Source organism: Amblyomma americanum, chromosome 9 (genome assembly GCF_052857255.1).
Source record: "Amblyomma americanum isolate KBUSLIRL-KWMA chromosome 9, ASM5285725v1, whole genome shotgun sequence".
Lineage (NCBI taxonomy): Eukaryota > Metazoa > Arthropoda > Arachnida > Ixodida > Ixodidae > Amblyomma > Amblyomma americanum.
Window position 1 is genome coordinate 99,284,610 of NC_135505.1, and position 14,513 is coordinate 99,299,122.

At 47.0% G+C, this 14,513-nt stretch overlaps 1 protein-coding gene across 1 annotated transcript in view; it reads right to left on the reverse strand.

Annotated features, from left to right (window-relative positions):
• Positions 1-919: 919 nt before the first annotated feature.
• Positions 920-14,513, reverse strand: part of LOC144105219 (chymotrypsin-2-like) — a 28,720-nt gene continuing 15,126 nt past the window's right edge. Inside the window, exons 6-8 of the mRNA XM_077638364.1 lie at positions 10,891-11,002; positions 10,350-10,504; positions 920-1,180 (exon numbers count right to left, since the gene is read on the reverse strand). Coding sequence (XP_077494490.1) covers positions 974-1,180; positions 10,350-10,504; positions 10,891-11,002 — 474 coding nt within the window. The 3' untranslated portion in view covers positions 920-973. The remainder of the gene's footprint in view (positions 1,181-10,349; positions 10,505-10,890; positions 11,003-14,513) is intronic.

Genomic DNA, 14,513 nt, shown 5'->3' on the forward strand with positions numbered 1-14,513 from the left:
GAAAAGAGAGACTGACATAGGTTTGTGTGCACTGTGTCAGATGTGTTTGTTTTAACGCTACCGCGTTAAAACAAACACATCTGACACTGCACACACCAGCGTATGTAAGTATCCTCAACTCAGTTGTCATACTCATATCCCCAATGAGCGCACGCACACCAAGCATTGATCTTATACATCGTCCTTGAAAACACGACACAGTCCGTACCACAGCATGTGTCATATTAGGAACGCTTTGTTAAAGGCCCCGTTAGCCATAAAATCCGGCGTAAGCGTTGTCAGCGTTATCAGCGTTGTGAGCGAAAAATCACGAGCATGACTGAAAGGTTGTGCCCAGAGAGCAACCTAGGAGGCCGGTGTGCCACCTAGGCCCCGTGACCTTACAGTGTGATCGAAACCTGCCCTCCGGATAATGAGCAAACTGCCCACTGTGGAAGGTATCAGTTAAATTGAGGAATGGTCGCTCGGGAAGTGCAACCTGGACTACACAAGGCCCACAGCTGGGAGCACCTGCCATCGCAGGGCAGCGGCGCATCGCTTCACCAATGTACCGCTTTGCCAGGAGGGGTATGAGTGAGTATCCCGAGGGTTCTGTCGATTCAACAAAGAGAATGGCCTTTTGCATGTATGGCAATTAACCAATGACGCTATCGCGTCACAGCCTTAAGGCGGAACGTAAATTTCCGCTCCACTTTTTTTTATTATTACCCGTCTAAAAGTAACATTGTTTTCGCGGGAAGGATTAGAACTGGTGATGTAAAATATCCGAAAATAAATTCTACAAAATAAGCTCTACAGTTCTACAATGGTCACTTTATTTCCACAGTAATCGCTCATGTCCGTTTTCTGAGATTGTTTACCTTTTTATATTGAACGTTGGAAGAATGGCTTCTACAAAAAAGCGGACTGTGGCTACGAGACATGAAAGTTTTATTAGCATAGGGAGCTTCAGAATGCGCGCAACCGATTTAGCTCAATCGTTGTTCTTGCCTGCACGAAGCGGCTTCCACGCTTTAGGACGACGAAGTGCTTTCTTGATCCAGGGCATGTATTCCGATACCCGAGGAAAGATCTTCGTCATCATTGCGCCTGCTTTGCACTCAGTACCGGCACCAACCACTCCGACTTGCACTGATTTTCCGTTGACACCAAGGAGCGACACTGGCCCACCGGAGTCACCCTGCAAGTAAGCAGAGAAAATGTCGACCATATTAATTTTGATCATTACCATGTCTAAACGTGGAAAACACAAAATATTTATTAGTGACTTCTTTTTGACTTTAAATAGCCCTAAAAGGCTAGAAATCATTAAAAAGACATCAAATAGACAGCGCGTAGGGCGAATAACTGGTCTGAAGCTATTTTGTGCTGGCAATACTGCTGCCAGTCAACGCCAGCGAGGGAGTGTTCCATGATGTCATGGTCGACAGGGTAATGCATTCATGGAGACTTCGTGAGCTCGTGCCTTCATTGCGTGTGGGATTGTTGCAACCAGTGGTGTACCTTCATGTCATCGCGATTTGTCCTTATCTGCAGAGTAAAACGTGGAATTTCTGCCCTGACCTGCCGTGTCAGCGAGATCGACTAAGACCCCTGTCACATCCCTGTCACACGGAGAGAGTCAGTGCCCATTGAGTCAATGGACTTCGATTTCTATGGGGGTTGGCTAGTGCCACGCGGCAATTTTCAATAACCAATGAACTCGTTGGACATTGACTCAATCGAGGTTTGCGAATATCCTTTCGAATTTCACGGGCCATTGAGAACAACCTCGTACTAAGCATACGTTGAAAACACAAGACATAAAAACTCGAAACAAACAAAAATATTCTTTTCGTTTAAAGGGCAACTTAAGAGCTACATCAGTAACTTCATAAAGTATTTTTTATTTAGTAGTCCAAATTACAGCTCCGCAGAATGTCAGGTAGTCAGATGCAAACAAACTGAAGCTGTTCTTGTTGTATGGCGTCATGGCGTTGCGCTTGGTATCTTTTTTCGCCTCTTAGAGCACTTTGCGGCAACCGAGACGAAAAGGTGCCCCATAACTGCTGCAACGACACTAGCTATTAACACGACAAAAATATTTACTGATCTGTGGCTGCTTCGCTGGCGAAAAGTGAATGCTTCTGAAACAATGTGAGCACCGCTGGCAATTCATCGCCCCGCCATTTCTATCTGTAAATTGTGTCGAACAGTGAAATAATGGAATAGCTTTTTCCGAAGAAAAATTTCGATTAAAACAGCACTTCATCCAACACTTGGCTAGTATTGCTCCGCTTCACTTCGTATTTTTTAAGGCGGAAGCCTTTCTCGGCTCATGAGTGGCGTAGACGGAAGACATAGACAGAGGATATTCGTAATGTGTCCACATAAACTGTCAATCATAAGTTATAGGGAATTTAAAATAAAATGTAAAACTTGCTAATACCAACCCTTGATACACAACATATATTTACTGATAGTAGTGATAGTTAATAAATATACAGCAAATAATGATAGTGATAATGATAGCTACTGATAACTGGAAATAGAGATTGATGATAGCGATATTGATATTTGGTTATAGCGATAATGATAGTGATGATGATAGCGGTAGTGACAGTCGGTGATAGCGATGATGGTAATGGTAATTTAGTGCAGGTAGTGATCAAGATGCTAACAATAGCAAAAAGTTCGTGGGTTCAAGTCCCGCAAAGGTAGTTGGTTCCAGTCCCACAAAGATCGTTGGTTCGAGTCGCGTGAAGGTCGTAGATTCGAGTGCCATGAAGGTCGTAGGTTCCAGTTCCGCGAAGGTCGTTCGGACGTCACGATAGCCTGTACGTCGACATAGTTTTCCCGTCTTGGAAACGAACATCACAATAGTCATGGACGTAGACATAGTTAAGCCTTCTCCCCATAACAAAAAAATAGAAAGGGAGCCACAAATAATAATAATAATAATAATAATAATAATAATAATAATAATAATAATAATAATAATAATAATAATAATAATTTGTTTTTTGGGGGAAAGGAAATGGCGCAGTATCTGTCTCATATATCGTTAGACGCCTGAACCGCACCGTAAGGAAAGCGATAAAGGAGGGAGTGAAAGAAGAAAGGGAGAAAGAGGTGCCGTAGTGGAGGGCTCCGGAATAATTTCGACCACCTGGGGATCTTTAACGTGCACTGACATCGCACAGCACACGGGCGCCTTAGCGTTTTTCCTCCATAAAGGGCTCGGTCAGTACTTGGGAGCAACAAAGAGGGGAAAAAGAAAGGCTCTCGCATTTCCGCTCTTGAGAACACTTGAGTATAATCCTGTAATTTTTTTTAATGTTACTGCCCTTAACGTCATCAGTGGGATCGCATGCTTAGTACTCAATGGTCATTGAAATTTGCCGTGTGGCCGCGGTGCAATTGAATGACCCTCGTTTATTTCAATGGTGACAGACTCACTGGGCATTTTGATAGTCTTTGCAACAGGAGTATAATGATTTCAACCTTCATGCTTTGCAGCGATAAAGCAACTCAAAGTGCGCGCCAACCACCAGTAGCACGCACGACGTAACTGACGGTGAAATAAAAAGTGGCAAAATTCGTTGGTCCCGCGAATTAACGGCCTTTTTTGTGGTCAAAAGTCCGCAGCCAGGCGTCGATATCAGTCGGTCGTACCCGAACTATACTCGATGGCTAGTTTTATTCGGTTGATGTTATCAATACGCTCCATATAATCGATGACGTGGCACGCACAAACAATATGGACTCACTAGGTCTACTCGTTGTGGAATGGTGCCAGCTTCTACTAAAGCTTAGGAATCTTGAGCGAATGCCGACTTGCGAGCATATCGTGTGAAGTACGTCGTCTGATTAATGCGAAAGCCCGCGGTAGCTGAGAAGTTATGGCGTTCTTCTCCTGCTGACCCAAAACACGCGGGTTCGATCCCGGCCGCGGTGGTCCAATCTCGATGGAGACGAAATTATAGAGGCCCGTGTACTGTGCGATGTCAGTGTACGTTAAAGAACCCCTGGTGGTCAAAATTTCCGGTGCCCATCACTGCAGCGTCTCTCATAGCCTGCATCGCTTTCGGACCTAACCCCTCAAAAACCATAAACAAAACCTTAGATCCTCCCAAAGAGATGGCGTCGCAACAGCCGTCGCCTAGCCTCCAAAGCAGCGCATGCGACGACACCATACACAACAGACACCAGGATCAGCCACCTCTTTCCTCCCTGTCCTCTCTGTCGCGGATCTTCATGTTGCGCAAAATTTCCCGACTGCCTTCAAAACAAAATTGTGACGCAACCGTAGGTCGCACAGTGTTCTGGGAAAGGTTTCATACCTGTTCTCGTCGAACATAGCATACATCTCCTTTTCAACTTTGAGGCTAGCGAGCAACAGGTATTCCAACCGAGTGTTAAAGTGTTTCACTCGGACCTTTGTCAATTCAGCGTGTGTAGAAATGTCGTTCGGAGGCGCGTATTCATTTCATTTCTCAGTGCGCAACCTGAAAGAGGTGGATGGCTCACAGTAACACAATAACGATTTCGCCTTCACCGCATGTAAGAATTCTGAAGTTCCACTTGTTTTGCCTAATAATCGCTGTGATGGGGCATAGAGAAGCGCTGGTTTTCGGGTTGTTCCCTCATCAACCATAGCTGGCTGATCTACCTTGGTTTATAATAATAGGAGGCCGTCTGCCAATCAATTTTGCAGGTATCCTCCTTTGAAAATCCTACTGCACGATAGGGAATATCCGGTTGACGGTAGTGCCGGCGCCTCACAGGGCAAGCGCGATGACGCAGATTTTAAAGCGAAAGCTGTACTTCATCCTTCCGTAGCTTGTTCGGCGTGTGTTTAATATGGCGCTGAACCGAGGAGAATCACGTGACGTAGACGAGCCGCAGCTGTGCTGAAACCGATAAAGAGCGGGACATTCGTCGTCCCCGCCGCGGTGGCTCAGTGGTTAGGGCGCTCGACTACTGATCCGGAGTTCCCGGGTTCGAACCCAACCGCGGCGGCTGCGTTTTTATGGAGGAAAAACGCTAAGGCGCCCGTGTGCTCTGCGATGTCAGTGCACGTTAAAGATCCCCAGGTGGTCGAAATTATTCCGGAGACCTCCACTACGGCACCTCTCTCTTCCTTTCTTCCTTCCTTTATCGCTTTCCTTACGGCGCTGTTCAGGTGTCCGAAGATATATGAGACAGATACTGAGCCATTTTCCCCCAAACCAATTATTATTATATTATTATTTAACGTGCACTAACATCTCGCAGCACACGGGCCCAAGAATTTTGCCTGCATCGAATTGGGCGCCTCAATCACGCATTGAGTTACGTGGCCTTGGTGAGAGAGCGGTGTGGGCGGCATTCATTATCTCTTACAACTATGTGGCAGACACACTGTGGTGCATCAGTAGCCCACAGCGTTCATTCGGTGAGCAAACTGTCGCTATCAACCATTAATTAATTTAACTGCCACCGGCCGAGGCGGCATTATGGGCGCTGTTTTGTTTTGGGGGGAAAGGAAAGCGCGCAGTATCTGTCTCGGACATCAGCGGACACCTTAACCGGGCCGTAAGAGAAGGGATACATGTTACAGGCGCCAAGCCCCGTCTACTTCTCCGAAACGCCACAGCTTTCGCTCTCTAACCAGGTTCAGCAGTAGTTAAACGTTTTTTTCTGATTGCGACAGACCATTGCATTGGGGACCGGATCGTCGACCAGTGAACGAATCACCGACGCTGGTGACACCGGAAATCATCGAGTGCTTACACGCGGTTTTGGCGACGTCATAATAATTTTGGCTGAGCCGTTTTACTCAATCAAAGCGGATCGGGATGTTGAAGCGGCTTCCCAAATCGACCGGCCGTGCGCTCACTAACCGGATCCTCGATGTAGACCCTACCGATCTGGATCTGGACACCTGTTCTGTTTTAACATTCACAGATATATTCAAAGATATATCCAACCTGCCATGGTGGCTCAGTAATTAGAGCGCTTCGCTACTGATCCGTAGTAGCCGGGTTCGAACCCAACTGTGGCGGCAGCGTTTCGATGGAGGCGGAATGCAAAGGCGCCCGTGTGCTGAGCGTTATTAGTGCACGTTAAAGATCCTCAGGTGGTCGAAATTGTTCCGGAGCCCTCCACTACCACACCTCTTTCTTTCTTTCTTCTTTCACTGCCTTCCCTTCTCTTACAGCGCGGTTCGGGTGTGCGCCGAGATGCGAGACAGATACGGCGCCGTTTTCTTTGCCCAAAAACCAATTTTCATTTTCAAGATATGTCCACTCATTACTGGGACTCGCATCGTCACTGTCACTACCCGGCTCCTCTCAAGGGGCTAAAACATACTGCTTAGGCTCTTCACCAACACTCTTCTGTGCCCGGCAGTACTCAAACATTTCGATCCTCCCTAATCTGGCCTTGGCTCTTTCTGTGGGGAGGCGGCTGACGGCTTCCACATGTTCTGGGATGCCAGCAAACTCCTTCTTTTCCATTCCTAACCGAATCACCTAGCTGAGAGGACTGGGAGGTGACCCTGCTCGGCTGCCGGTACCTAACGTCCCAAAAACCTCTGGTTCAGCGAGCTTCAGTGGCGGTTCAGACCAATGGGGTCCCTGAATACAGGACTCTACCTAGTATTCTCAACGGAGCGGCACACTTGAGGCTGCTTCCCTTTCAACCTCTCTGTAAATATTGGTTTATGGATGTTTAACGTCCCAAACCAACTCGGGCTATGAGGGACGCTGCAGTGAAGGACTCCGTAAATTTCCATCACCCGGAGTACTTTAACGTTCACTGACATTGCACAGTACATGGGCCACTAGAATTTCGCCCCCATATTAATTCGACCGCCGCGGCTGGGATCGAACCCGCGTCTTTTGGGTCAGCAGCCGAGTTCCATAACCACTGAGCCACCACTGCGGCTCTTTCTGTAAATATTATTAAGTGCTTCTCACCACCATCGCCACTGCGGGCCATGTTAAAAATCCTATTGCATTGTGTTTTACACGGCGACTGTGAGTAAAAATTCCTAGATGGTATTTTTTGTGTCCAGGTAAAAATGGCACCCATTGTTATCGTTTGGTTTTCTGTGCATGAACCCTTTCAATGTTAACCTCTATATGCACTCCTGTTTTACTCGCCAAGGTTTATTAAAGAGACATCCTGCTCGGAGAGAGGAGGGTAGAATTGCTGGCAAAATAAATACTGTACTTTTATACGTGATGACGATGGCGAGAACAGAACTCTCGCTTTTAGACGAAATTGAATTTTAATTTGGCACAGGAAGTTAGTTAGTTATGAGCAGAGTATTGCGCCGTATGGAGTTGAGATTGCGCGGTTCTGCATGAAGACAGTTTTACGTTACCTGCACTTGATATACCGGACTTCCTGATCAGGAATTAGGGCGTTAAAGATGATTACTTTTGCACTGAGAAATTTGGGTGATGTTAATTTTTTTAATCAGCCCTTTTATCTCTTTTATTGCTGTGTGCGATTATATTTAAAGGTAGACTGCCAGTACGCACTATGCCGAAAGTGACGCTTCCATACCCACTGCTCCTGGTATATGTGCTTTAATGTCCCAGAGCGACTCAAGCTATGAGGGACGCCATAGTGAAGGGCTCCGCGTAATTTTCGCTACCTGGCGTTCTTTCACCTGCACCAACATCGCACAGCACATGGGCCTCTTGCATTTCGCCTCCATCGAAATGCGACCGCAATGGCCCGAATCGGGCCAACGTCTTTCCGGTCAGAATTCGAGCATCATAAGAACTGAGCCAGCCCTAGTGCTTTTGCCGGCAAAATGCGGTATTCCGAATTGCTTTTAAAGTACAGTTTTGTTTCATTGGTAGCTTTTAAGATCATGTTCTACCTGTAACTATAATTTAAATTAAATCTATGCCTCTCGATTGATTGCAGGCTTGTTACTGCCACTACATGCTACCAGGGCAGCCGGCAATCGTTCCGTATCTATGCCAGGGTCTGCAGATGGCGTCTTTCAATTGAAAGCGAGATTCCGCGCTTATAAAATGGTACGCCTCACTGAAGCTTTTAGCGTTATGTCAAAACACTGCTTTCGACGACCTAAAAGTTGGGCACCAAAATATGCGGATTCCGTGCTGTCCCTTTCAGAGCTATGCACAAAATTCTACTTACAACCGGTGGCTTCAATTGGCTTCCTAAACGTACTCGGCCTTTTAGACAGACTCTCTTGCATTTTAAAGAAAATGAACCACAGCTATTTCATTCTATGCACAATCCCTTCCTTTTAGAGAAACGTTCTCTTAAGTTTTTCGCTGGATAGTGTTAGTAAAGCTTCTCAAAAGCACGTCGTTTAATGATGCCTGCCAGAATGAAATTCTATAAACAGCCAACTAGGCCACTGCGGTGGCTAAGTGGTTATGGCACTCGGCAGCTGACCTGAAATACGCGAGTGCGATCCCGGCCGCGGCGGTGGAGTTTCGATGGAGGTGAAATTCTAGGGGCCTGTGTGCAGTGTGATGTCAGAACACGTTGAAGAACCCAAGGTGGTCGAAATTGTTTCGGTAACCTCTACTACGGCACCTTTCTCTCTCTTTCTTCTTTCACTACTACCTTCCTCCATTCCGTTACGGCGCGGTTCCGGTGTCCACTGACGAGAACCGCCGTGTTCAGCACAGCATGGCCAATGGCATCGCGATGACAGGGTATCGCGAGCTAAGATGCACGTATTCTGCCCCTCACCCCGACCTGCACAGGGCGCAAGCCACGACACTCAGACGCTTACAAACAAAAGCAATTCGTAGCAGCTACCTATTGTTTTTAATCAAAAGCGGTTAATATGACCCTGCATGCCCGCACTGCGGTGACAGGACGCACGGCTTCAAAGACCATATTTTATGGGAATGCGCTAGGAAACCCCTCCGCGACACTGTTGCCAGCTCCCTCGGCGGAGGAATGGGACAAGCTATTGGCCAGTTCCAGACAAACAACGCAGCTGGCCCTCAGCACGCGAGCTTGAGAGGTCGCCCCCTACTTGAGGCCACTCCAGACTCGCCCCAGCCGCCACTCATCCCTTCCATTTTGTGGCAATAAAGTTGTAACCACCACCACCGGTGTCCACCGACATATGTGAGAGAATTAATGCGCCATTTTCTTTAGTCAAAATAAAAAAAAACAATAAAAACTAATGAACAGTGAATATTTCTCGTTCATTTAGAATCCGTCTCATAATTGATCACGCGCCCTTCCAACAGCCCTACCAGATTATCGCAGTGCCCTTAGCCAGCCCTAGTGAAACATTCGATATGAAACTCGCTTGGAATTATGGGAATGTAGAATTAATATGGTAGAGAAATATAAATAGAGATTTATAAGTTCTGCATAAGTGTTCCATAACGTGTTTATAATCATTTTACATGTTTTATATAAGCTTTCCATATATTGTGCATGACGCAATATTGAGTCTAATTTTCTATAAGCGCTGGCTATCAATATAGCCCACACGAGTCTATCTGCTCTAAAATAGATTCCAAGAAATCAATATAGGAAAGATATGGAATTATGAGAATTGTATTGTTGCGTGGCGATCAGTCGTAGATTAAGGCGAGATGACTGACGGCACTGAGATCATTTTAACGGCCGCTGGCCTAGCGCGAGCGCTCCGTCCCGCGCCACTGCCAGCTTCGTCGTCTTCGTCACACCACCCGGGGCAGCCAAACGATCGTGAATAGGAGAAGACACTGACGAAAAGACGCGCTCAACGGTGATAGGTTGGGAGGACGGTGCAGCAGAAATAGCACGAAGGGGAAGTGCTTGTCGCCACAATGAAAGATATGGACGAATGAATCCCGGTCCACGAAGCTTCCGGGCCGCAGGAGCCGACGACCGAAGCCCTTGGACACGCCAAACGGCATGGGCAGGAGGGCTGTGTTCTCACGCGTGGGCAGCGTCTCGGGTCGGTCGGGTCATGGGATCGGGTCGCAGCCGCGTCGTGTCGTGTCTTGCGATCAGGGCGGAGGACGGGGCTGGGGTGAGCGGCGAGATCGGTTCAGTGCGGCGCGCTGGGGCACAGCCGGGCGGGGCGGAACAGGTGCACACGGCCGATGGTCACGGCAGGCGGACGACGCTGAAGTTCTAGGACCAGGATGAGGACAAAACTCTGCATCTCCACCAAACGTTACGTGGCAGTCAGTCGAAGAATGAGGCGCGATGAACGATGGCAGCGAGATCAATTTAATGGCAGCTGGCCTAGCCGCAGCACTCCGTCTCGCGCCATTGCCAGCTTCGTCGTATTTGTGAAAGTATTATAAAGTTTCGGCACGATATCTTTTTAAAATTATATTGAGCGATTTCGCTCAAAGTTTTCGGTAGGTCGTACTCACCACACAGGTGCCTTTCCCGTAACTGGAGGTACAAATTGCTGGGCCAAATTCTGGAGTCACATTACCGTAAACGGCGCGCTTGGTGATTCCTTTGCACACCTTGTCTTCCAAAGCATCCAGTGTTACGTGTAGAAGTCTTCCGCGCGCCACCTTCTCTGGAAGGAGTAACAAATTACACATAACCAAACAGAGCTCACATTTGGGGTGAAATCTGCGGCTATCCTCAGCCTCAAGATGTACATGCCTGCAGGACTTCTGAAGAGTTGTCTTGAGAGATAAAGGCGTGCATGTTTCTGGTATTCATTAAAAATGAAACTTGAAGCAGGACACAAATCACTTAGAAGAAAGAGAGTTTTTTCTCAGCACCTTATTTCCAAGAAAAGCAGTGCAGCTCCAAAATGAATCTAAAATCTTAAGAGATAAATATTTATGAAATAGATTGATGAAAATTAATTTGTTATGAAATTATTAGAACTAGCGCATGCAGAGATACAAAAACTCCAATCTGTAACTGCTTTCGAAAACAAAAACTTCTTATTACTCCCTGTCTGGCCCCAGCCAGCGGCTACCAGCTTCTTGCCAGCTACTGGAATCTTGCGCACAGGAAGGCATATAGGTTTCACGAAGGCGTCGAATTGAAGACGTTTCGGAAGCTGTGGATGAAAGAAGCATTAATTTCAGAGAACGCACAGCCACGGTTGGCAAAAAATGACACACAATGCTTGCTACTCTATGACCTTAAAAGAGGTGCTTTTGTAGACTTGCGTTGTCCGACATTTTTAACCTAACGGGTTAAAAACACTTTCAGAGAATAAGAAGAATGATTTCAGGAATAAGGAGGGTAACCTCGCTCCCAATGCCGCACTTGCTTAAGCATGTTTTGGACACTGGACGTGTTTGTTATGGCATCATAAAGAAGGGAAGTGAAGCCTTTTCTCGCACTTGATAATGAAGGCAGAAATTTTTGTTAATTCGGTTACTTGAAAAATCGTGTGCACTGCACGCCATGCAGACGTCTCGGGCTCGTATCCCATCGCAGTGATGTGCTTACCTTCTATGTGCTGCTGATGTTTTTTTTATTTATAACGTACATCCAATTACCTTCTTGTGTGCACTGCCACAACAATATGCCATTACTCTGAGCTTTCCTGGGTTTCAACATGTGCAGCCTTAATGTAATGACGCTGTTAATGAATGCAACACGGAACTGGGCTTATGCTAGCTCGAACATATTGCAAAATGAGAGAGCTAATTGGCAAGAGAAATTCTTTATAGTCAAGGGAAATAAAGGGAATGAATAAACTACTTCCTCGTCATTTCCTTCCTTTGCTAAAACATTCGACCACTGCTACTACATATGTGGTCGTTAGGAAGTGTAGCCACCTCGAGGTACAATATACAGGCTGTTGCAGCGAACGCGCCTAAAAACTAAAGATAATATAAAGTTTCAAAAATAGAAAGTAATTACTTTTTGGAATAAGCTGTCAGCTGCGGCTGACGAATTACTTTAAGCATAGGCCGATTTTATTTACTTCACTCAGGTGGCTATTGCGGTGGAGAGCTTGAAATCATGTACAATACGGTGCCGCCTTTGTTTTTGAAAGAAAGAATTCTACACTTTCTGTAGCTGGCGCTCTTTCCGCAGAGAGTCGTAACTGACTGCAGGAGATACGCCGAACCGCTGATGACGTGTTGCCATGGCTACAGCGCCAAGTTCGTAAGGCCTGCTTCGTTATACAATGACCTGCGCGTGGTTATTTTAGTCGCTCTCAAAAAGAAGCACGTAGCTCGGTATCGTTGCCATTTTTTTGTACACAGAAGCACAGCAAAAATATGCGCATGGCAGGGTAAAAAGTCACAGTTGGAATTGGCCCACCAAGGCATTACAACACGTCATCAGCGGGCGTTGTGTATGCGCCGAACTTCCTGCTTGCCTCATGCTCTCAGTCTTAATTTTTAGCAAAAAATCGCCGGATTTCCTGCCACTGCGCAGAGCTTTAGTAAAGGAATGCTTCTTAGTTTCAGCTGCTGAGTAAGCAAACTTTTAAAGTGGGACTGGTTATGAAGAAAAAATGGCTGTGGTTTAGTTCTGCTTAAACCTGGAGCGGTGCTCTGGAATAATTTCGACCACCTGGGGATCTTTAACGTGCACTGACGTCGCACAGTAAGGCGCCCGTGTACTGTGCGATGTCAGTGCACGTTAAAGATCCCCAGGTGGTCGAAATTATTCCGGAGTTCTCCACTACGGCACCTCTTCTTCCTTTCTTCTTTCACTCCCTCCTTTATCCCTTCCCTTACGGCGTGGTTCAGGTGTCCAACTATATATGAGACAGATACTGCGCCATTTCCTTTCCCCCAAAAAACCAATTATTATTATAATAGCTACAGCTGGCCGAATGCCACTCACTCAGTCGAACTGCAGTCAGTCTTTCGCCGCTGCGTTTGGCTGGCCGTTCCCTCATGCTCGTCCCTGGACGTGGAACCACACTCTCTCTCCCGCTCCACTCCTCCCTCACTCGGTTTCGCCCAACGTTTATAGGTTTCGCCGGCACGCCGCTCCTCCGGCGTCTTCTACGGTGGCCACGGTGCCGCCATGCTGAAGGCGCGTAACGCTAGCGTAATGTAGGCGCGCCGCGCGCACACCAGCTGCGTGCTCTGACGTCACTCCGCGCATGCGCACAACCGACGAGGCGGGCGGGATCTGTTCCGCCATTGGCGCAGTGGCGAGGCGCGTGGCGCTCAGACCAGCTCCGGGCTATGGCATCGCTCTGCGCTTGCGCACAGCTGGCGGAGCGGTGGTTCCACGGCAAAACGCACAGCCACGCTGACCTCGCGAAGTGGCTGGCGTAGTGTAGCTATCGCTACAAAATCCGCAGTCGTCGGCGTTGGCCGTCCTTTGAACGTGTTTTGGTCAGGCTGAAGCATCGCGGATTGGTCGGATTGGTAGAGTGGAGGCGGCATGACATGCACGGCATAACTAAGATGTGTCCTGCAGCGCCACTGTGCCAAAACATGGTTAGCAAGATGTGTCGTGCTCTAGCAACGCTATAGGGTCCCCGCCGCCATGTTAAATAAGAGTTGTGGACTTGGAAGTGGTATGCAGGGGCAGTCAGGACGTTGGTGGGAGTTATTAAAGCTATCGCTTCATAGGCATAAGGCAGAACTTCATAGTTGCCCGAATTTTTTCTCTAGCTTCAAACTTGCGGTTTGCACTAACCACGAGACTGCGTTTAATAAACAGGTATTTAGTTAACTTTATTTCGTCATCGAGCTATGCATAGTAAATTTCGTTTGGATAGCTTTTATGTTTTGAATCTGCTGTTTCCAAGAATTAATGCAACAATTCGCCGAAGCATCGCTGTATATATTCACGCCCGGATCATTGAACGGAAACGTTGAACTGCATGCTTATTTCGCCGCGTTCATGTTCGTAGTTAATAATAACAATAATAATTGGTTTTTGGGGAAAGGAAATGGCGCACTATCTGTCTCATATATTATTGGACACCTGACCCGCGCCGTAAGGGAAGGGATAAAGGAGGGAGTGAAAGAAGAAAGGAACAAAGAGGTGCCGTAGTGGAGGGCTCTGGAATAATTTCTACCACCTGGGGATCTTTAACGTGCACTGACATCGCACAGCACACGGGCATCTTAGCGTTTTTCCTCCATAAAAACGCTGCCGCCGCGGTCGTATTGGAACCTGGGAACTCCGGATCAGTAGTCGAGCGTTCTAACCACTGAGCCACCGCGGCGGGTTGTTCGTACTTCAGAATTTTGAATTTGAAGATGGCCATTTAAAACTACCGTGGAACGATTCTGATCCCGCTGCACATAACTGCCATTTACATTTACGCTTACAGAATACAGTTTCTCGTAGCGGAGCAACAAAATATAGAATGACTAATTGACAAGCTTAAAATCTTTTTCAAGGTTTCACACAGGAACTGCTCATTTTGCTTGGCTCCTTATACTGCCCAAAACGACGTGTGTATTATGTTGAGTTTGTCTGACTCCATAGGCTGGTCAAAGAAATCAATTACATGGAAGGTTGTCTATTTCCGCAATTTTATGCCTGTGTGCTATGGTATGTGCATAGACATTAAAACGAGACTATCGGGTACCAAATGAAAAGTCTTATTAGTCGACTGATCATTTGTAAGCCAT